At 45.1% G+C, this 22,295-nt stretch overlaps 1 protein-coding gene across 1 annotated transcript; it reads left to right on the top strand.

The window, feature by feature from the left end:
* The first annotated feature begins 11,040 nt into the window (after positions 1 to 11,040).
* Positions 11,041 to 12,184, top strand: LOC138657731 (testis-specific serine/threonine-protein kinase 1-like). Its single transcript, XM_069745411.1, has one exon. The coding sequence runs from the start codon at positions 11,059 to 11,061 to the stop codon at positions 12,127 to 12,129; it is 1,071 nt and encodes a 356-aa protein (XP_069601512.1). The 5' UTR covers positions 11,041 to 11,058; the 3' UTR covers positions 12,130 to 12,184.
* The last annotated feature ends 10,111 nt before the right edge of the window (positions 12,185 to 22,295 follow it).

The raw sequence follows: 22,295 nt of genomic DNA, 5'->3' as shown, positions 1-22,295 counted from the left end.
ATCCTGACTGATAGCAGTCCATTCTTGCATAATCAATGCTTGCATTTTGCCAGAATTTGTTGGTTTTTGTTTGTCCACCCGTCTCTTGATGATTGACCACAAGTTCTCAATGGGATTAAGATCTGGGGAGTTTCCAGGCCATTGACCCAAAATCTCTATGTTTTGCTCCATGAGCCATTTAGTTATCACCTTTGCTTTATGGCAAGGTGCTCCATCATGCTGGAAAAGGCATTGTTGGGCGCCAAACTGCTCTTGGACGGTTGGGAGAAGTTGCTTTTGGAGGACATTCTGGTACCATTCTTTATTCATGGCTGTGTTTTTAGGCAAGACTGTGAGTGAGCCGAGTCCCTTGGCTGAGACGCAACCCCACACATGAATGGTTTCAGGATACTTTACAGTTGGCATGAGACAAGACTGGTGGGAGCGCTCACCTCTTCTTCTCCGAATAAGCTGTTTTCCAGATGTCCCAAACAATCGAAAAGGGGATTCATCAGAGAAAATGACTTTGCCCCAGTCCTCAGCAGTCCACTCCCTGTACCTTTTGCAGAATATCAGTCGGTCCCTGATGTTTTTTCTGGAGAGAAGTGGCTTCTTTGCTGCCCTCCTTGAAACCAGGCCTTGCTCAAAGAGTCTCCGCCTGACAGTGCGTGCAGAAGCACTCACACCAGCCTGCTGCCATTCCTGAGCAAGCTCGGCACTGCTGGTAGTCCGATCCCGCAGCTGGAACCGTTTTAAGATACGGTCCTGGTGCTTGCTGGTCTTTCTTGGGCGCCCTGGAGCCTTTTTGACAACAATGGAAGCTCTCTCCTTGAAGTTCTTGATGATGCGATAGATTGTTGACTGAGGTGCAATCTTTGTAGCTGCGATACTCTTCCCTGTTAGGCTGCTTTCACACATCAGGTTTTTGGTTTCAGGCACAATCCGGTAAATTTGCTAAAAAACAGATCCGGTGTAAATAGTGAAAAAACGGATGCAAACTGATGCACCGGATCCGTTTTTTTAGTTGGATCCGGCTCTATGTACTGCGCATGTTTTTTGAGTTCCTGGTGAGATCAAGAAATGAGATGGATTGTTTATTTAAAGAGGTTGTCTACTACTTTTAAATTGATATTCTATCCTTAGGATAGGGCATCATTGTCCAATTGTCCGGGGTCCGGTACTTTGCACCCCTGCCGATTAGCTGATCCGCAGCAAAATCTGCAACGTGTGCACATAGCCTCACAAGCCACAGCCACTACAAGTAGATGGCCAAGCTCCACAAGTACTCCCAGCGGCTGGCACTGATAACAGTTGATCAGCATGGGGTGCCGAGTGCCAGACCCTGGACAATCAGTCATTGATGCTCTAACCTAAGGATAGAATATCAATTTAAAAGTAGTAGACAACCTCTTTAACCCCTTCCCGACCTTTGACGCAGCATATGCGTCATGAAAACCTGTCCCATTCCGACCTGTGACGCAGCATATGCGTCATGGCCGGATTGGGCTCCTGCAGGCCGGGTGAAAGGGTTAAATGTAATTTCACCCGGCCTGCAGGGACAGGAGGAGTTGTACTTAAGCCCAGGGGGGCTTCACCCCCCCGTGGCTACGATCGCTCTGATTGGCTGTTGAAAGTGACATTTCACTTTCAATCAGAGCGATAGTAATATTTCACCAATGAAAATTGGTGAAATATTACAATCCAGCCATGGCCGATGCTGCAATAGCATCAGCCATGGCTGGAGATTGTGATCTGACCCTCCCACCGCCACCGATCGCCTCCCCTCCGGTCCTCCATCCTGTCATTTCATGTCCTCCGCTCCCCTCCGTCCTCCTGTCCGCTCCCCCTGCTGTCCGGTCCCCACCCCTCGCTGTCCGATCCCCCCTTCCCCCATCATATTTACCGACCTCCCGTGTGCCTCCCGATGTCCATCCGGCTGCTGCATGGGCGCCGCCATCTTGGAAAATGGCGGGCGCATGCGCAGTGCGCCCGAGGAATCTGCCGGCCGGCAAATTCGTTACAAGTACATTTTGATCGCTGTAATAGGTTCTATCACAGCGATCAAAATAAAAAAAACTAATAAATAAACCCCCCCTTTATCACCCCCATAGGTAGGGACAAAAATAAAATAAAGAAATTTTTTTTTTCCTTTGCCCCACTAGGGTTAGGGTTAGTTCACACTGCGTCTAAGCAGTCCGTTAGACGGACTACGTTACACCACGGCATAAAAGCGGTGTAACGTACTCCGTTACGGCCGCCATTGACAGCAATGTCGGACGCATCACTAGCGCACGCCCACAATGGGTGTACGCTAGGGATGTGCCGTCATTGAGTGACGGACCCGGAGACGCGGGCTGCAGCGTTCCCGGGTCCGTCACTGCTAGCGCAGATAGAGCTAGCAGATGCTCTATCTGTGCTAGAGCGATGCAAACGTCGGCACTTGCGCTAGCAGCAGCCCGTTAGCGTATGTGCTGAACAGGCTGCTGCTAGCGCAATGTGAACCTGGCCTTAGGGTTAGGCCGGCTTCACATTCAGCGTATGAAAATACGGTCCGTATATTACGGCCGTAATACGCTGAAAAGTCCCGAAAATAGTGGTCCGTAGCTCCTCCGTAGGCAGGGTGTTTCAGCGTTTTTTGCGCATGGCATCCTCCGTATGTAATCCGTATGTCATCCGTACTGCGTGTTTTTATCGCAGGCTTGCAAAACCGACATACGGCTATACAAGGGATCCATGTGTAAAAAACAAACAAACAACATATATACTGTCTGTATATATATATATATATATATATATATATATATATATAATATAATGTCAGTAGACACATATATGTATATATATTAATATTTCATCCAGCGCGATGTAGCAGAAAGCCAGTAATTCAATTGCCGGCTTTTGCTTTCTCCTTCCTAAAACCCGACATGATATGAGACCTGGTTTACATACAGTAAACCATCTCATATCACCATTTTTTTTGCATATTCCACACTACTAATGTTAGTAGTGTGTCTATGCAAAATTTGGCCGTTCTAGCTAGTAAATTAAGGGGTTAAATGGCGGAAAAAATTGGCGTGGGCTCCCGCACAATTTTCTCCGCCAGAGTAGTAAAGCCAGTGACTGAGGGCAGATATTAATAGCCTGGAGAGGGTCCACGGTTATTGCCCCCCCCCCTGGCTAAAAACACCTGCCCCCAGCCACCCCAGAAAAGGCACATCTGTAAGATGCGCCTATTCTGGCACTTGGCCACTCTCTTCCCATTCCCGTGTAGCGGTGGGATATGGGGTAATGAAGGGTTAATGCCACCTTGCTATTGTAAGGTGACATTAAGCCAAATTAATAATGGAGAGGCGTCAATTATGACACCTATCCATTATTAATCCAATACTAGTAAAGGGTTAAAAAAAATACACAAACACATTATTAAAAATTATTTTAATGAAATAAAAACAAAGGTTGTTGTAATATTTTATTGAACGCCCAATCCAATCACTGAAGACCCTCGTTCTGTAACAAAAAAAAACATAATAAACCAACAATATCCTTACCTTCCGCAGATCTGTAAAGTCCAACGATGTAAATCCATCTGAAGGGGTTAAAATATTTTGCAGACACGAGCTTTGCTAATGCAACGTTGCTCATGTCTGCAAAACCCCGGAGAATGTAGGTAAAGTAGGTCAATGACCTATATTTACCTGCATTTGCGGTGAGGCGCTCTCTGCTGGCTGTTCCTAGATCGTGGGAACTTTCCTAGAAAGCTCCCTGGCTCGAGTTCATATGAGGACAACCAGCAGAGGGCGCCTCTTATGATCTCGAGCCAGGGAGCTTTCATTGACGTTTTATTTGCGCAATACGGTGACAAACGCAGCATGCTGCGATTTTCTACGGCCGTAGAAAGCCGTATAATACTGATCAGTTTAATACGGCAGATAGGAGCAGGGGCATAGAGAATAATTGTGCTGTTTGTTTTGCGAGTTTTACGGACGTAGTTTCTGCGCTCTTACGTCCGTAAAACTCGCAAGTGTGAAGCCGGCCTTAGGGTTTGGGTTACGGCTAGAATTAGGGTTAGAATTAGGCTTTGTGCACACGGTGCGGATTTGGCTGCGGATCTGCAACGGATTGGCCGCTGCGGATTCGTAGCAGTTTTCCATCAGGTTTACAGTACCATGTAAACCTATGGAAAACCAAATCCGCTGTGCCCATGGTGCGGAAAATACCGCAAGGAAACGCTGTGTTGTATTTTCCGCAGCATGTCAATTCTTTGTGTGGATTCCGCAGCGTTTTACACCTGTTCCTCAATAGGAATCCACAGGTGAAATCCGCACAAAAAACACTGGAAATCCCCGGTAAATCCGCAGGTAAAATGCAGTGCCTTTTACCTGCGGATTTTTCAAAAATGGTGCGGAAAAATCTCACACGAATCCGCAACGTGGGCACATAGCCTTAGGGTTAGGGTTGGAATTAGGGCTAGGGTTGGAAATAGGGTTAAGATTAGGCTGTGGTTAGGGTTATGGTTAGAGGTGTGTTGGGGTTAGGTTTGGGATTAGGGTTAGGGCTGTGGTTAGGGGTGTGTTGGGGTTAGGGTTTTGATTAGGGTTATGGCTAGAGTTGGGATTAGGGTTAGGGGTGTGTTGGGGTTAGTGTTGGAGTTAGAATTGAGGGGTTTCCACTGTTTAGGCACATCAGGGGTCTCCAAACGCAACATGGCGCCACCATTGATTCCAGCCAATCTTGTATTCATAAAGTCAAATGGTGCTCCCTCCCTTCCGAGCCCCGACGTGCACCCAAACAGTGGTTTTCCCCCACATATGGGGTACCAGCATACTCAGGACAAACTGGGCAACAATTATTGGGGTCCAATTTCTCCTGTTACCCTTGTGAAAATAAAAAATTGCTTGCTAAAACATCATTTTTGAGAAAAGAAACATGATTTTTTATTTTCATGGCTGTGCGTTGTAAACTTCTGTGAAGCACTTGGGGGTTCAAAGTGCTCACCACATATCTAGATAAGTTCCTTGGGGGGTCTAGTTTCCAAAATGTGGTCACTTGTGGGGGGGTTCTACTGTTTAGGCACATCAGGGGCTCTGCAAATGCAACATGACGCCCGCAGACCATTACATCAAGTCTGCATTTCAAAAGTCACTACTTCCCTTCCGAGCCCCGACGTGTGCCCAAACAGTGGTTTACCCCCACATATTGGGTATCAGTCTACTCAGGACAAACTCAGCAACAACTACTGGGGTCCAATTTCTCCTGTTACCCTTGTGAAAATAAAAAAATTGCTTGCTAAAACATCATTTTTGAGAAAAGAAACATGATTTTTTATTTTCATGGCTGTGCGTTGTAAACGCAACATGACGCGCGCAGACCATTCCATCAAAGTCTGCATTTGAAAAGTCACTACTTCCCTTCCAAGCCCCGACGTGTGCCCAAACAGTGGTTCCCCCCACATATGGGGTATCAGCGTACTCAGGACAAACTGGACAACAACTTTTCGGGTCCAATTTCTCCTGTTACTCTTGTGAAAATAAAAAATTGTGGGCTAAAATATAATTTTTGAGGAAAGAAAAATTATTTTTTATTTTCACGGCTCTGCGTTATAAACTTCTGTGAAGCACTTGAGGGTTTAAAGTGGTCACCACACATCTAGATTAGTTCCTTGGGAGGTCTAGTTTCCAAAATGGGGTCACATGTGGGGAAGCTTCAATGTTTAAGCACACAGGGGCTCTCCAAACGCGACACGGTGTCAGCAAACAATTGGAGCTAATTTTTCATTCAAAAAGTCAAATGGCGCTCCTTCCCTTCTGAGCCCTACCGTGTGCCCAAACAGTGGTTTACCGCCACATGTGAGGTATCAGTGTACTCAGGAGAAATTGCCCAATACATTTTAGGATCCATTTTATCCTGTTGCCCATGTGGAAATGAACAAATTGAGGCTAAAAGAAATTTTTTGTGAAAAAAAAAAGTACTTTTTTATTTTTACGGATCAATTTGTGAAGCACTTGGGGGTTCAAAGTGCTCACTATGCATCTAGATAAGTTCCTTGGGGGATCTAGTTTCCAAAATGGGGTCACATGTGGGGAAGCTCCAATGTTTAGGCACACAGGGGCTCTCCAAACGCGACATGGTGTCCGCTAATGATTGGAGCTAATTTTTTATTCAAAAGTCAAATGGCGCTCCTTCCCTTCCGAGCCTTGCCGTGTGCACAAACAGTGGTTTGTGACCACATATGAGGTATCGGTGTACTCAGGAGAAATTGCCCAACACATTTTAGGATCCATTTTATCCGGTTACCCATGTGCAAATGAAAAAATTGAGGCTAAAAGAAATTTTTTGTGAAAAAAAAAAAAAAAAGTACTTTTTCATTTTTACGGATCAATTTGTGAAGCACCTGGGGGTTCAACGTGCTCACTATGCATCTAGACAAGCTCCTTGGGGGGTCTAGTTTCCAAAATGGGGTCACTTGTGGGGGAGCTCTAATGTTTAGGCACACAGGGGCTCTCCAAACGCGACATGGTGTCCGCTAAAGATTGGAGCCAATTTTTAATTGAAAAAGTCAAATGGCGCTCCTTCCCTTCCGAGCCCTGTCGTGCACCCAAACAGTGGTTCCCCCCCACATATGGGGTATCGGTGTACTCAGGACAGATTGTACAATAACTTTTGGTGTCCAGTTTCTCTTTTTACTCTTGGAAAAATAAAAAAATTGTTGCTAAAACATCATTTTTGAGACTAAAAAGTTAAATGTTCATTTTTTTCCTTCCATGTTGCTTCTGCTGCTGTGAAGCACCGGAAGGGTTAATAAACTTCTTGAATATGGTTTTGCGCACCTTGAAGGGTGCAGTTTTTAGAATGGTGTCACTTTTGGGTATTTTCAGCCATATAGACCCCTCAAACTGACTTCAAATGTGAGGTGGTCCGTAAAATAAATGGTTTTGCAAATTTTGTTGTAAAAATGAGAAATCGCTGGTCAACTTTTAATAGTTCTAACTTCCTAAAAAAAAAAAAGTTTACAAAATTGTGCTGCGGTAAAGTAGACATGTGGGTAATGTTATTTATTAACTATTTTGTGTCACATAACTCTCTCGTTTAACAGAATAAAAATTAAAAATTTGAAAATTGCAAAATTTTAAAAATTTTAGCCAAATTTCCATTTTTTTCACAAATAAACGCAAAAATGATCGACCTAAATTTACCACTAGCATGAAGCCCAATATGTCACGAAAAAACATTCTCAGAACCGCTAGGATTCGTTGAAGCGTTCCTGAGTTATTACCTCATAAAGGGACACTGGTCAGAATTACAAAAAACGGCCAGGTCTTTAAGGTCAAAATAGGCTGGGTCATGAAGGGGTTAATTGAACATAGGAATGGAAAGAGCAGAGATGCCGGCACTGCCCTTTGAAGAGGAGCAATGAAGACATCGCATAATGAGTGGAAGTCGAGACACAGCCCTGACCTCCCAGGACATCTCCTCCCAAATTGGGACAGATTGCTGGATCTGGGATGGTTGGGAGCAATGCTGTGGATACATTTGCACACTTTTTATTATGGTTACAATAGCTAGCAATTTTCTCAGTTCGTAATGTTTGTATGATTGCCAGTAAGCAATTCTATTGATGTATGTGATAGCATTATTAAAATATTCATATTTTCTGTCCTGATTTACAATAGGTGTAATCAATATATTTACATTTCGTCTTAGTCTACAGTAGGTACTATTTTTTTTCGGAGGCTGGTTATTTTGGTATATGTAACATCTGCACATCATACTAATATATTTTCTATCGAGCAAGCTTTATGGCTAGTGTGAGGTAGCGGGAGGGCGCACAAGTCCGCTGGCCGAAATCACATGGGCCAGGGATCATCCCGCCTAACGCCCGCTCTCCCGTTAACGTGGGCATAACGCTACTCAGACAACACAAGGTGAGGGTAAAACAGTGTGGCAATGCTTTATTAAACCACAAAAGTCTGTTTTCTTGACCCACCAGAAAACAACATTTAAATCCAAAAGCCAACATACAGATAAAAAGTCAATTCTTGGTTTGCTAAACATAGTCCTCTGGGTAAAGGTACCTTCACACTGAGCAACTTTCCAACGAGAACGACAGCGATCCGTGACGTTGCAGCGTCCTGGATAGCGATCTCGTTGTGTTTGACACACAGCAGCGATCAGGATCCCGCTGTGACATCGCTGGTCGGAGCTAGAAGTCCAGAACTTTATTTGGTCGTCAGGTCGGCGTGATTCGTCATGTTTGACAGCAAAAGCAACGATGCCTGCAATGTTTTTTCATGGAGCGAACAACCAGCGAGAACGATAAGTACGTCACTGGATCGCTCCTGCATCGCTCAGCTGTTGCCGGTGTTTGACGTCTCCTAGCGACCTAAACAGCGACGCTGCAGCGATCGGCTCGTTGTCTATATCGCTGCAGCGTCGCTAAATGTGACGGTACTTTTATTAAAATATAATCTTGTTTCTTCACAGCTAGACTGTGACATGCCCTCTATCTGACTGCTAGGGAACTTGGGTTATTAGTGAAAGACAAAGAGGCACAAGGGCTCCGTATCTCATTCATCTTATGTAGAATTCTAACCTCCGCTGTTAGGTAGCGAATTTACTTAGGCTGCCGTCACACTAGCAGTATTTGGTCAGTATTTTACATCAGTATTTGTAAGCCAAAACCAGGAGTGGAACGATTAGAGGAAAAGTATAATAGAAACGAAACATGTGCACCACTTCTGCATTTATCACCCACTCCTGGTTTTGGCTACAAATACTGATGTAAAATACTGACCGAATACTGCTAGTGTGACGGCAGCCTTAGGCTACGTTCACATTGGCGTTCCGCCAATGTGCGTCGCTGTTGCGCCGGCGACGCAGCGGCGACGCGCCCCTATGTTTAACATAGGGGACGCGTGCGTTTTTAGGGTGGCGTTTTTCAACACTTGCGTCGTTTCCGACGCTAGCGTCGGACGCAAGAAAATGCAACAAGCTGCATTTTCTGTGCGTCCAATTTTGGTCAAAAAACGCCGCGCGCTTTTTTTCGTGCGTCGCGCGTTGCGTCGCCGACGCAGGGCGGCGCAACGCTAGTGTGAACGTAGCCTTAGACATATCTAGGGATATCCTAGCATACATACAACTTACCCACTCTTCCCTATTGGGATTTATACTTTATATAGTACCTTATTTTAGGGATCCTTCTATATTATTTCAAAATACTCTTTTTCAGTGATTACTTTGTATCTCCCTTAAACTGAACATATAAATGAATGCAGCCTTAAAGGGACCGGACAGGTTCTGAACCATCAGATTTTCCGTATTATTGGACAGTCATTGAAAAGTCTATCAGAGTCACCTCTGATTCCAAGTAGAAAACTGCAGCATTGACATAACTCAGACTGTACATTGTATCCCTATGGGTGAGATTGGTTGAAACAGCCTTGCAAAAATTGAAGAAAAAAATCCAACCGTAGGGAAACAAAAAAAGGTAAAATAATCTGTAGATATTACTTTTTTTTTTTTAAAGGGATATTGCCAATTATTATACAATGGTTTAAATACGCTCAGTTATGGAGTCACTGCTGTACAGGGAGCTGCTCCGTTCACATGCATAGGACTGTGTTGCACTTCCCTACACTGCAGATAGATGGCAGTGCTGCTGTGGAGGGGAGAAAAAATGCTGCTGCCCCTGTTCTTTTGCAAGGTCCTGACAATCAGACCTCTTCTGATCAGTAAGTAAAATACCATTATGTTTAATGTTAGGGATCTCCTTTAGGCTGGAGTCACACACAACTTATAAAAAATCGGTCCATTTTACACGGATGAAAATCGCAGAAATGTTCCCTGAACAGTGATCCGTATGTCATCCGTGTGCAGAGCGAGGATGCGATTTTCTCACCGGCTTGCAATATGGACATATAATGGATCCATGGGCTCAAATATTAATGAAAACATATATAGTCTATATACTGTGTGTGTGTGTATATATATACACACATATATGTCAGTGACACACATACCTCTCTGTGTTCATCATCTCCTTAAATACATTTACATTTGACCAACTTGATTTTCCTGAAATTGCCTGCGCCCCCGACAACCAATGTGCGAAAATTTCGCATGGGCCAACTAGTATGTTTTAATAAGAGAAGTTGTTTTTTAAGAAATATATTTTTTAGTGTAAGCATTGATTTTAAGGGAACCTGTCACCTCAAATTGGCGGGATATTTAAATGACTTTTTACCGGTCCAATGGGCGGCGTTTCATCTTCATTTCTCCACCCCGTCTGTCCCTGTTGTCCGCAATATGTTAGTGAATTAGAGTACGTGTGCGCCATAGTTGGCGCTTGCGCAATGCAATCTTCGGTCGCGCACGCACAGTATGCTTTGCCCAACTGCGGGCAAAGCCGCATTACTGCCCATGCGCCCGCGCACTATGTCCCGGAAATATTTTGCTGTGTTGCGGGACATAGTGCGCGGGCGCATGTGCAGTAATGCTTTTCGTCTTTGCCCGCAGTTAAGCAAAGCATACTGCGTGCGCGACCAAAGATTGCATTGCGCACACGCCAACTATAGCGCACAAGTACTCTAATTCACTAACATATCGTGAACAACAAGGACGGACGGGGTGGAGAAATTAAGATGAAACGCCGCCCATCGGACCGGTAAAAACTCATTTAAATATCCTGCCAATTTGAGGTGACAGGTTCCCTTTAAGTTCATGTGCAGACACATGTACGCTATTATGCTTATATAGCAGCATCATATTCCACAACTTTTTATAGACATTATCCCAATCAGTATGTCCTCAAAGTATGGTAAGAAACTCACACAAACACGGGGCGAACATGCAAACGCCTTATAGATATTATCTTTGGTGGGATTAATCCAGGACCCCAGTGCTACAAGGCTGCAGTTCTAACCACTGAGCCACCGTGTCACCCAATAGTCTTGTGTTACAGTTTACTTTTTGCCAGCATTGTGAAATCATCAGAGTAGAGAGTATTGTGACATCACCACTCTAGAACACATACAAGCAGTAAGAAAATCAGCAGTTACAATGCAGTGGAATAACATCTCAGCCATGCCTCAAGTACTCATGGATGACTCTGCTGTACTGAAAAGGAAAGGCTACACGGTTGGCATCATTTTGGGGCAAGGCTCATATGCCAAAGTTAGGGCAGCATTCTCTGAACACCTGAAATGTTGTGTTGCTGTGAAGGTTATTGATCGTAACAAAGCTCCACCAGATTTTTTGCAGAAGTTCCTTCCTCGTGAAATGGAGATCGTGACTGTCATGAACCATCATTCTATCGTAAAGACATATGAAATCTTTGAGACTTCCGCAGGCAAAGTCTACATTGTAATGGAATTGGGTGCCCAAGGTGATTTGTTGGAATTCATTAAGAACAGAGGACCAATGCCGGAAGATGTGGCACGCAAACTGTTTCATCAACTGGCATCAGCCGTAAAGTATTGCCATGATTTAGATATTGTCCACAGGGATCTGAAGTGTGAGAATATTCTATTAGATAAAGAGTTCAACATTAAACTTTCAGACTTCGGCTTTGCTAGACGTATAGACGATAACCATAAGCCGGTCCTCAGTAAAACATTTTGTGGCTCAGCAGCTTATGCAGCTCCAGAGGTCTTGCAAGGAATACCATATGAGCCCAAAGTCTATGATATCTGGAGCCTTGGCGTGATACTGTTTATAATGGTCGCTGGTTCAATGCCATATGATGATTCCAACATTAAGAAGATGTTACGTGTACAGAAGGAACAGCACATAAATTTCCCAAGTTCTAAACATTTTTCAAGTGAATGTAAAGATATCATTTACCGAATGCTTCAGCCAAATGTAAGGCAGCGTATTACCGTTGATGAAATATTGAACCATAAATGGCTCCAACCCATCGCAAAAGCCAAAGAATCAGGCAATACCCTACTAAATAAAAAGGTTGTGAAACCTGCAGACCAGACTGCTGTTTTCAAACAAGATTCCAAAAACCCAGATAAAGCTTCTGATGACTCTCTAACAATAACAACAGTTTATGGAGTGGCAAATGTCCAAGAAAGTCTTGTGCAGGAAGATAAAGATAGGATGTCATCAGACACAAGCACATCGGATGAGTCTATCAACACTTCAGCTTGAATCCTACAGTGTAATCTGGTCAATGCCATGTTGCTTATTAAAAATTAAGATGAAAATGGGTTTTCCCGAATGCTTAGCTTATTTGTTGTCATTTTACAAAGGGGAACAAACCAGATAGCAAGTTGTCACCTATCCGTAGCATTAAATGATAAATTGGTGGGACCACCCTCGCTCCAGAGATGGGCTCTATTGTGCCCCATCTGAATGCAGCGGTCAATCAATTCAATGTGTCACGACTACTGGTTATTACTGCTGCGAGGAGAGCTGCACGCCGCAGCAAGGGAGCTGAGAGCAGAGTGGCGGGGAACTCACTGGGTAGAATACAGGACTTGAACCACGTGACGGAAGGAGGTGATCAAGGGTGGCGTCAAACGCCGGGGTGCAGAGGAGACGATATACACTGCAGAGTAGTTAAACGTGCCAAGATTAAAACGAGGAGATAACGAGGTAACCAAGGGGTGAGGCGGAGGAATAGTCAGAAAGGGAGTCAAAGGTCAGAAAACCAGCAGAACAAACAAGCAGAGCAAAGCACGGAGAGAAAAGCAAGCAAATGCAACCCAAGCACACACTCAAGGGGCCAGACACACAGACTAAACGAAAGTATAGCTGACTGGGAATCCTAGTCTGGAGTGTGTATATATACCCCTCCCAGATCCAAAGAGAGGCCAGCAATATTAACCCTGAGAGAGCAGGACATGACCATGTTCTATACCATGACACAATGTTTATGGAACTGTATTTGGCTATCTCTATTAGACAATGAATACAAAAGGTGGTGCACATTCTCAACCACTGCTCTATTTGGGTGGACACTACACAGCCTCCTTTTCTGAATCGATGGTGTCCAAGCAGTGGAACAACAGCAACCAGAAAGTCATCACCTATCTTATCTGGATACAAATCCTTTAATGGAAATTTCCCAATACAGCTTCCTAAAACCATGATATCCAACTTAACTTGATCCTATTTAGGAGAATTATATTTTAGTATAGGTAAAATGGAAACTTAAAAGAACAAAAGCAAACCATAAAGCAGAGGTGTCAAACTGCATTCCTCGAGGGCCGCAAACAGGTCCTGTTTTCAGGATTTCCTTGTATTGCACAGGTGTTAAGTTAATCACCTGCACAGAATGATTCCAGCACCTTGTGCAATGAGAAGAAAATCTTGAAAACACGCATGTTTGAGGCCCTCGAGGAACACAGTTTGAGACCGCTGCCCTAAAGTGTAGAGAAGTCACATGATCCACCACACAACAAATCTCATTAATTACCGAAGTAGGACCATCCGGTGCTCACTATTATGGCTTAAATGGGTATTCCTATCTCCAAGATCCTATCCCAATAAATAGTTGCTATAATAAAATTACCAAATTCCTACAATTAGGCAATTGCAGTAGCTTAGGAATCCAAGGTTATTAACCCTGTGTGACCAAGTTTTTACTATTGATGCTGCCTATGCAGCGTCAATAGTAAAAAGATCTAATGCTAAAAATAATTTTTAAAAAACTGCTATTCTCACCTTCCGTCGTCGGACGATGCGCTCGCGCCGGCCGCCATCTTCCGTTCCCAGAGATGCATTGCGAACTTACCAAGAAGACTTAGCGGTCTTGCGAGACCGCTAAGTCATCTGGGTAATTTCGCAATGCATCCTGGGAACGGAAGATGGCGGCCGCATCACACAGCTTCGCTGGATCCCAGGGGTGAGTATATAACTATTTTTTATTTTAATATTTTTTTTTTAACAGTGATATGGTGCCCACACTGCTGTATACTACGTGGGCAGTGTTATATACCTATGTGTCTGGGCAATATACTACGTGACTGGGCAATATACTACGTGACTGGCCAATATACTACGTGGCTGGGCAATATACTACGTGACTGGGCAATATACTACGTGACTGGGCAATATCCTACGTGGCCCTGTGCTGAATACTACGTCGCTGGGCAATATACTACGTGACTGGGCAATATACTACATGGCTCTGCTGAATACTACGTCGCTGGGCAATATACTACATGGCTGGGCAATATACTACGTGACTGGGCAATATACTACGTGGCTGGGCAATATACTACGTGACTGGGCAATATACTACGTGGCTGGGCAATATACTACGTGGCTGGGCAATATACTACGAGGTTGGGCAATATACTACGTGGCCCTGTGCTGAATACTACGTCGCTGGGCAATATACTACGTGACTGGGCAATATACTACATGGCTCTGCTGAATACTACGTCGCTGGGCAATATACTACGTGGCTGGGCAATATACTACGTGGCTGGGCAATATACTACGTGACTGGGCAATATACTACGTGGCTGGGCAATATACTACGTGGCTGGGCAATATACTACGAGGTTGGGCAATATACTACGTGGGCTGGGCAATCTACTACGTGACTGGGTAATATGCTACGTGGGCTGTGCAATATACTACGTGGGCTGTGCAATATACTACGTGACTGGGCAATATACTACGTGTACTGTGCAATATACTACGTGTGCTGTGCAATATACTACGTGACTGGGCAATATACTACGTGGGCTGTGCAATATACTACGTGGGCTGTGCAATCCACTACGAGACTGGGCAATATACTACGTGGCTGGGCAATATACTACGAGGTTGGGCAATATACTACGTGGGAATGCATATTCTAGAATACCCGATGCGTTAGAATCGGGCCACCATCTAGTCTACTATATAATTGTCTAAGGATCACTTCCGTCTTTCTGTCTGTCACGGATATACATTGGTCGCGGCCCGTCTGTCATGGAAATCCAAGTCACTGATTGGTCGCAGCAAAACAGCCACGACCAATCAGCGACGGGCACAGTCCGGCGGCAACATGGCCGCTCCTTCCTCCCTGCAGTCAGCGCCCGCTCCATACTCCCCGCCAGTCAGCGCTCACACAGGGTTAATGGCAGTGCTAACAGAGCGCGTTATGCCGCGGTGTAACGCACTTCCTTAACGATGCTATTAACCCTGTGTGACTATGCGGCATCAATAGTAAAAAGACCTAATGTTAAAAATAATAAAAAAAATAAAAAATCGTTAGATACTCACCGTCCGTCGGCTCTTCGGATCTAGAACAGGCCTTTCTCGTTCCTTGCGACGCCCCGGTGACCGCTCTATGCATTGCGATCTCGCTACGTCATCTCGCGAGAGTGAGACAAGGAAAAACAAGAGGGCAGCGGGAAGGTGGCTCGAATCCCCACGGGAGCTGAGGCTGTGAGCCTGTGAAGGGGGAAGGTAGCGTGGGAGGAGGAGGAGCAGAGCGGCCAAGGTGAGGTGCCTCAGTCCCCACGGCGAGCATGGTGCCCAGTGCTGCCGGCGCTGTACGGCCTGACTGCTGCTGCTGACAGGTGCCGGTCTGTGCGAGACCCCAGCCCGGGAGCTGGCGGGACATGTATGTGTAGGAGGGGGCGGCAGCACCATGGTGGAAGAACTGTTCTGTAAAGTTGTCTCCATTATTATTATTAAATGCCGGGACTGTGAGGAGAGGTAAGAAGGCGTGGGATGAGGACACCCACCTGTATATATGCTGCAGGACCTGGACGGTCACACGTTAGATGGCATATGCCCAGTGATGGGCATCTATAGGTACAGTGTGTGCCCAGGGCTGTGCAATATACTACGTGGGCTGTGAAATATACTACGTGGGCTGGGCAATATACTACGTAGGCTGTGCAATATAGTACGTGAGCTGTGCAATAGGCTGTGCAATATACTGCGTGGGCTGTGCAATATACTATGTGGGCTGTGCAATATACTACGTGGGCTGTGCAATATACTAAGTGGGCTCTGCAATATACTACGTGGCTGTGCTGTTTAGTATGTGTGCTGTGTTATACACTACGTGGCCTGTGTTATACACTGCCTGGTCTGTGTTATACACTACGTGGCCTGTGTTATATACTGCATGCGTGGGCTGTTATATACTACGTGGCTGTGTTATATGCTATGTGGGCTGTTATGCACTCCATGGGCTGTGCTATATACTACGTGGCTGTGCTATATACTCCGTGGGCTGTGTTATATACTATGTGGCTGTGCTATATACTCTGTGGGCTGTGCTATATACTCTGTGGGCTGTGCTATATACTCCGTGGGCTGTGTTATATACTGCGTGGGCTGTGCTATATACTACTTGGCTTTGCTATATACTCCATGGGCTGTGCAATATACTACGTGGCTGTGCAATATACTACGTGGCTGTGCAATATACTACGTGGCTGTGCTATTTACTATGTGGGCTGTTATATACTACGTGGCTGTGCTATATACTACGTGGCCGGCCGCGAACAATCAGCGATTGGCGCAGTCCAGCCGCAAATTGGCGCGGGATTTGAACCACGCTTCGCTAATTGGTTATGGCCAGCCGAATCCTGTGTATTCAATGTATTATTCTAAAATCTTCATAAATAAGCTACATACATATTCTAGAATACCCGATGCGTTAGAATCAGGCTACCATCTAGTAGCTGATAAACATCATCTTGACCTGCAAAAAATAAGCCACCACACGGCTCTCAGTGGAAAAATAAAGTTATAGCTCTCAGAATAAAGCAATGCAAAAATAAAGCTTTTTTTCTATAAAATAGTTTTTTTATAGTGTAAAAGCGCCAAAACATAAAGATATAAATGAGGTATCGCTGTAATCGTACTAATCCGAAGAATAAAGTTGCCATATCAATTTAACCACTCTCAAAGCGGTATTAAAAAAAAAATCAATTCCTGAATTGCTGGTTTCTGTTCATTCTGCCTCCCAAAAATTGGAATAGAAAGTGATCAAAAAACGTTATGTATCTGAAAATGGTACCAAAAAAAGTCAACTCGTCCCGCAAAAAAACAAACCCTCACATGACTGTTGGCCAAAATATGGAAAACTTACAGCTCTCAAAATATGGCAATGCTCAATAAAAAAGTCTTTTAGTGTGTGACAGCTGCCAAACATTAAAAAAATGAAAGAAATCTGGTATCGCTGTAATTACACCAAAGAAAAAAGTTATCTAATCACTTATACAGTGCGAGGAACAGCGTAAAAAATAAAACCAATTCTTCACTTGCTGTTTTGTTCATTCTGCCTCCCAAAGATCGCGGTAAGGCTCGGCTCACAGTTATTCTGTGGTCTATGCTGAGCGCTTACACAGGATTTTCCGTGTAAATCTCTAAAATTCGTGACTCAGATGGAACCCCAGCCAGAAGATTCACTATAATGAGGCAGATGGGGACACTGGACACCATCTGGTCTATCATCTGGCGGTGTCAATCATTTTCAGCGAGCATAAAAGCGCAGTTGATCACACTTTTGAGCACCTCTAAAGAAGATCGCTGAACAGAGGCCAGATGGAGTCCAGAGTAACTCTGCTGCCTCGTTATATTGAATGGATCCTTTAGGGGTTTCATATCAATCACATAATTCAGAGATTTAGATGGTAACCCCAAACTACATGATGCAATGAATAAGGAATAAATTCCAAAACGCGTATGCTAGAGTTGAACATTTTGTTCTGTCCATGTACACTGGTGCAACTTTTTAATTCTTCAATAAAGAATTTTATTCAACAAGCTAGATATTTTTCTATTTTCTACAAATAGTTTCCTATCTGCAGCACTTCAGGTTTCCGTGCGTGGTATCCTGTTGTGAATTCTGTGGCAGAGCTCCCTCCTGTGGTCACAAATGGTACTTCGGCTGATTCTCTCTGTGAGCTTCCGTTGGTGGAGGAAAGTGGTACTGCGGCTTCTGAGTTTCCCTCCTCAGGTGATGTGGTGAAGTCGTTAGGTGCTGCTCTATTTGACTCCACCTGGTGCTTTGATCCTGGCCTCCAGTCAATGTTCTAGTATTGGACCTGTTTCCTCCTGGATCGTTCCTGTGGCCTGCTGCTCTGCATAGCTAAGTTCCTCTTTGCTATTTTGTTTGTTGTTTTTTCTTTCCAGCTTGTCTATTTGTTTTTTCCTGCTTGCTGGAAGCTCTGGGACGCAGAGGGTGTACCTCCGTGCCGTTAGTTCGGTACGGAGGGTCTTTTTGCCCCCTTTGCGTGGTTTTTGTAGGGTTTTGTGTTGACCGCAAAGTTACCTTTCCTATCCTCGCTCTGTTCAGAAAGTCGGGCCTCACTTTGCTAAATCTATTTCATCTCTACGTTATTTTCATCTTAACTCACAGTCATTATATGTGGGGGCTGCCTTTTCCTTTGGGGTATTTCTCTGAGGCAAGGTAGGCTTATTTTCTATCTTCAGGTTAGCTAGTTTCTCAGGCTGTGCCGAGTTGCATAGGTAGCGTTAGGCGCAATCCACGGCTGCCTCTAGTGTGGTTGGAGAGGATTAGGGATTGCGGTCAGCAGAGTTCCCACGTCTCAGAGCTCGTTCTGTGTTTTTGGGTTATTGTCAGGTCACTGTATGTGTTCTGACCTCTATGTCCATTGTGGTACTGAATTACCTTTCACAACAGTATCCACTGAGAAGGTAAGCTGATACTTTTCTCTCTTTTTAGCCATTTAACTTGCTCTCTGTGCTGAGAATTTACTTTAGTGTTTCCATCTAAATCTCTGAGTGAATTGATTCAGATGAGACCCCGAAAGGATCCATTCACTATAATGAGGCAACAGAGTTAATCTGGACTCCGTTTGGCCTCTTCAGTTGAGTACTTCTTTTCAGAGGTGTGTAAAACTGTGGCCAACTGTACTTTTATACACGTCTTAAAAGATGGACACCGCCAGATCACAGGCAAGACAGCGTCCACAGTGTCTCCATCTGCCTCATTTTAGGGAATCTTCCACCGGGGGTCCCATCTGAATCACATATTTCAGAGATTTACATGGAAACCCCAGTGTAAGCACTCAATGCAGGATAAATGTGAACCAAGCTTTACTGCAATCTTTGAGAGGCAGAATAAACAAATCATCAGTAAGACAAGAATTTGTTTTACTTATTTTTTACGCCGTTCCTCGTGATTAAGTGATTAGACCACTTTATTTGTTGGTGTGATTATGGTGATGTCAGATTTATTTAGTTTTATTATGTTTGGCTGCTGTCACTAAGAAACACTTTTTTTGCAAAAACTAGTTTTTGCATTGCCATATTTTGAGAGTTATAATTTTTCCATATTTCTGCTGATGTTGATGCTGATGGCATTCATATTGAGCTCGAGATACTCCTGCACCATCCTCTCCAGTCGTTCACAACGTCTCACACTTCTCCTTTTGTTCTGTAGCACATGCTAGTCTAAGAAATGTGTGAAACGACCAACATTAATTTCTTATACCGCTTACATTTTTGCTGCTAATGTTTTAGCGTTGATGACTCGACTGTTCTGATCCAGTTCGGGGTTTGTTTTCTGCTATCATCTCTCTGGACTGGTCATGCAGGGGATAATCCCCTCGGCCTCGTTTTGGAGCTGGCTGGGCTTTTTAAGTCCTCTGCAGTCTGCTAGCCAACGTCAATGATAGTTCATGCTTCCAGGCTAGAGCAGCTGACCTGTATACCCTAGTGATCCTTCTGCCTCTGACTTCCCGTATTTGTATTAGACCCGTACCCTATCCCTGATTTAGTGTTCATCTGGTTGTTTCCCTACAGTGTATGACTCGACCCGATCTCTGAACCCCGCCTCTTGTTTTTCGTCTCTAATACCACGTTCCCCGGCCGGCTATCATTCTCTGGCCTGTACCCCGACTTCGTCTTCTCACGTTTCGGATACCGCACTCCCATTTGGCTCTGACTTCTGGCTTGTCTATGACTACGTGCTTTGCTGTTACTTCTGGGACTTCTGAACCTGACAGGTTCTGACTCGGCTCGTCAGACCACTCTTTCGGTACCTGTTACACTTGTGCGGCTGCTCAGTGTTGCTGCGCTCTGAGTGTGCAACCTCTTATCCCTCGCAAGCACCCCCTGATGGAAGTTGTGCTACACTGCACTGCATCACATTATCACTGACAACTAGTGTTGAGCGATACCTTCCGATATCGGAAAGTATCGGTATCGGATTGGATCGGCCAATATTCAAAAAATATCGGATATCGCAGATACCGATACCCGATCCCAATGCAAGTCAATGGGACCAAAATATCGGAATTAAAATAAACCCTTTCTTTCCTTGTAGGTTCATTCTACATGAAGGAAAACAACTAAGAATAATGCAGGATGTATTTGGGGAGGTGGCGGAGACATTAAAGTCATAGAGGTTTAGCCCAATCAAATAGAATAGCATTATTTTTATTTTTTTTTTAAAGACGTTCGGAGTGACAAAGATATTGACTATGTAATTTTTTATTTTATTTTGTCAGATATTGATGTTTCACTATTCCACGCCCTTCCCCTTCTTTTTTTTTTTACTTTTCCCACACTTTCATCTTCTTCATCATCAGCATCTTTGACATCAACTTCTTCACCTTATTCATCTTCTTCTTCATCTTCTACCTATTTTTTTTTTTTATTACATTCTTCATATTCATTTTATTCAACTATTATTATTCTTCCTATTCTACTTCTTCATCATATTCTCATTTGTGACAGGCATTCCCATAGTTATCTATAAAAGTTTGAAGATTACACCTTCCGTTCTGCCAGTCACAAAAGTTACATTTGTCCGCGTTCAGTTTGGCCTGCAGCATCAGGCTTTATCCAGGGGCACCACGAGGAGGAACGGACTCACCCCCATACACTGCTTAGTTTTCTTCTGCATATAATTTAGATAATATCTTTTGCTCTGATATTAAGTGTTATGCTTAATGTTCTTCTGCTCTTTGTTCTGCAGCCTCTTGTTCTTCTGCTTCTCGGTCTTCCATGTCGTCGTCTCCAGGGTCGTCGTCTCCAGGGTCGTCATCTCCGCCGTCGTCGTCTCCGCCGTCGTCGTCGTCGTCATCGGGGTGGTCTTCCGGGTCGTCGACTTTAGGGTCTTCAACTTGGAAATGTAGCAGAAGGTACAAGAAGGCTGAGAAAATGCCAAGAACCAGCTGATGGAACTGGAACTCGGATGGCTACCCGAAGGTTCAAGAGCCTATGGAACTACCGAGGACCAGCTGACGTTACTGGAACCCGGTTACTAAGCAGGAGGTACCCGTGCTAAAAAGCACTACCAAGGACCGCCTGACGTTGGCGGAACTCGGATACCCAGAAGGAGGCACCTAAGCCAAAGGCTCTGCCCGGAACCAGCTGACGGTACTGGAACCAGGATGGGGAGCAGAAGGTACAAGAGCAAAAGACACTGCCGAGATCCAGCTGACGGTACTGGAACCCGGATGGGTAGCCGAAGGTCCAAGAGCCAATGGAACTATCGAGGACCAGCTGACGTTACTGGAACCCGGTTACTAAGCAGGAGGTACCCGTGCCTGAAAGCACTACCAAGGACCACCTGACGTTGGTGGAACTTGGATACCCAGAAGGAGGCACCTAAGCCAAAGGCTCTGCCCGGAACCAGCTGACGGTACTGGAACCAGGATGGGGAGCAGAAGGTACAAGAGCAAAAGACACTGCCGAGAACCAGCTGACGGTGCTGGAACCAGGATGTGGACCAGAAGGTCCACAGGAGAGGAGAGAACATCTAGGCCGCGAGGCAGCCGCAGTTACCGAACCCCAACAGTCCTACAGGGGGAGCTTGGCCTACTGGCACTACAGAACCAGCCTTGACTACCAATTCACGCAGCCCACATAGGAAGCTCCTAAACTGGAGGCACCCTGTAGTTGGCTAACTCGACCGCAACACGACGGGGCAACGCATAGGTGTCTGTGAGTTTGACAGTACCCGGAAACAGCTGACGGTGCTGGAACCAGGCTGGGCACGAGGGAGAACCCGTGACAAAAACACTGCCGGAAACCAGCTGGCGGTGCTGGAACCCGGATGCGTTGCCCCAGTGTGCAAGAGCCAATGGCACTGAGGACCAGCTGACGGTGCTGGAACCCGGTTACTAAGCTGTAGGTGCCCGCACTTAAAAGCACTACCAAGGACCGCCTGACGTTGGCGGAACTCGGATACCCAGGAGGAGGCACCTAAGCCAAAGGCTCTGCCCGGAACCAGCTGACGGTGCTGGAACCAGGTGGTGGACCAGAAGGTCCACAGGAGAGGAGAGAACAGCTTGGCCGCGAGGCAGCCGCAGTTACCGAACCCCAACAGTCCTAGAGGGGGAGCTTGGCCTACTGGCACTACAGAACCAGCCTTGACTACC

Source organism: Ranitomeya imitator, chromosome 1 (assembly GCF_032444005.1).
Source record: "Ranitomeya imitator isolate aRanImi1 chromosome 1, aRanImi1.pri, whole genome shotgun sequence".
NCBI lineage: Eukaryota > Metazoa > Chordata > Amphibia > Anura > Dendrobatidae > Ranitomeya > Ranitomeya imitator.
Note: the sequence above shows the minus strand (reverse complement) of the source record. Positions and strands in the feature narration are given on the sequence as shown.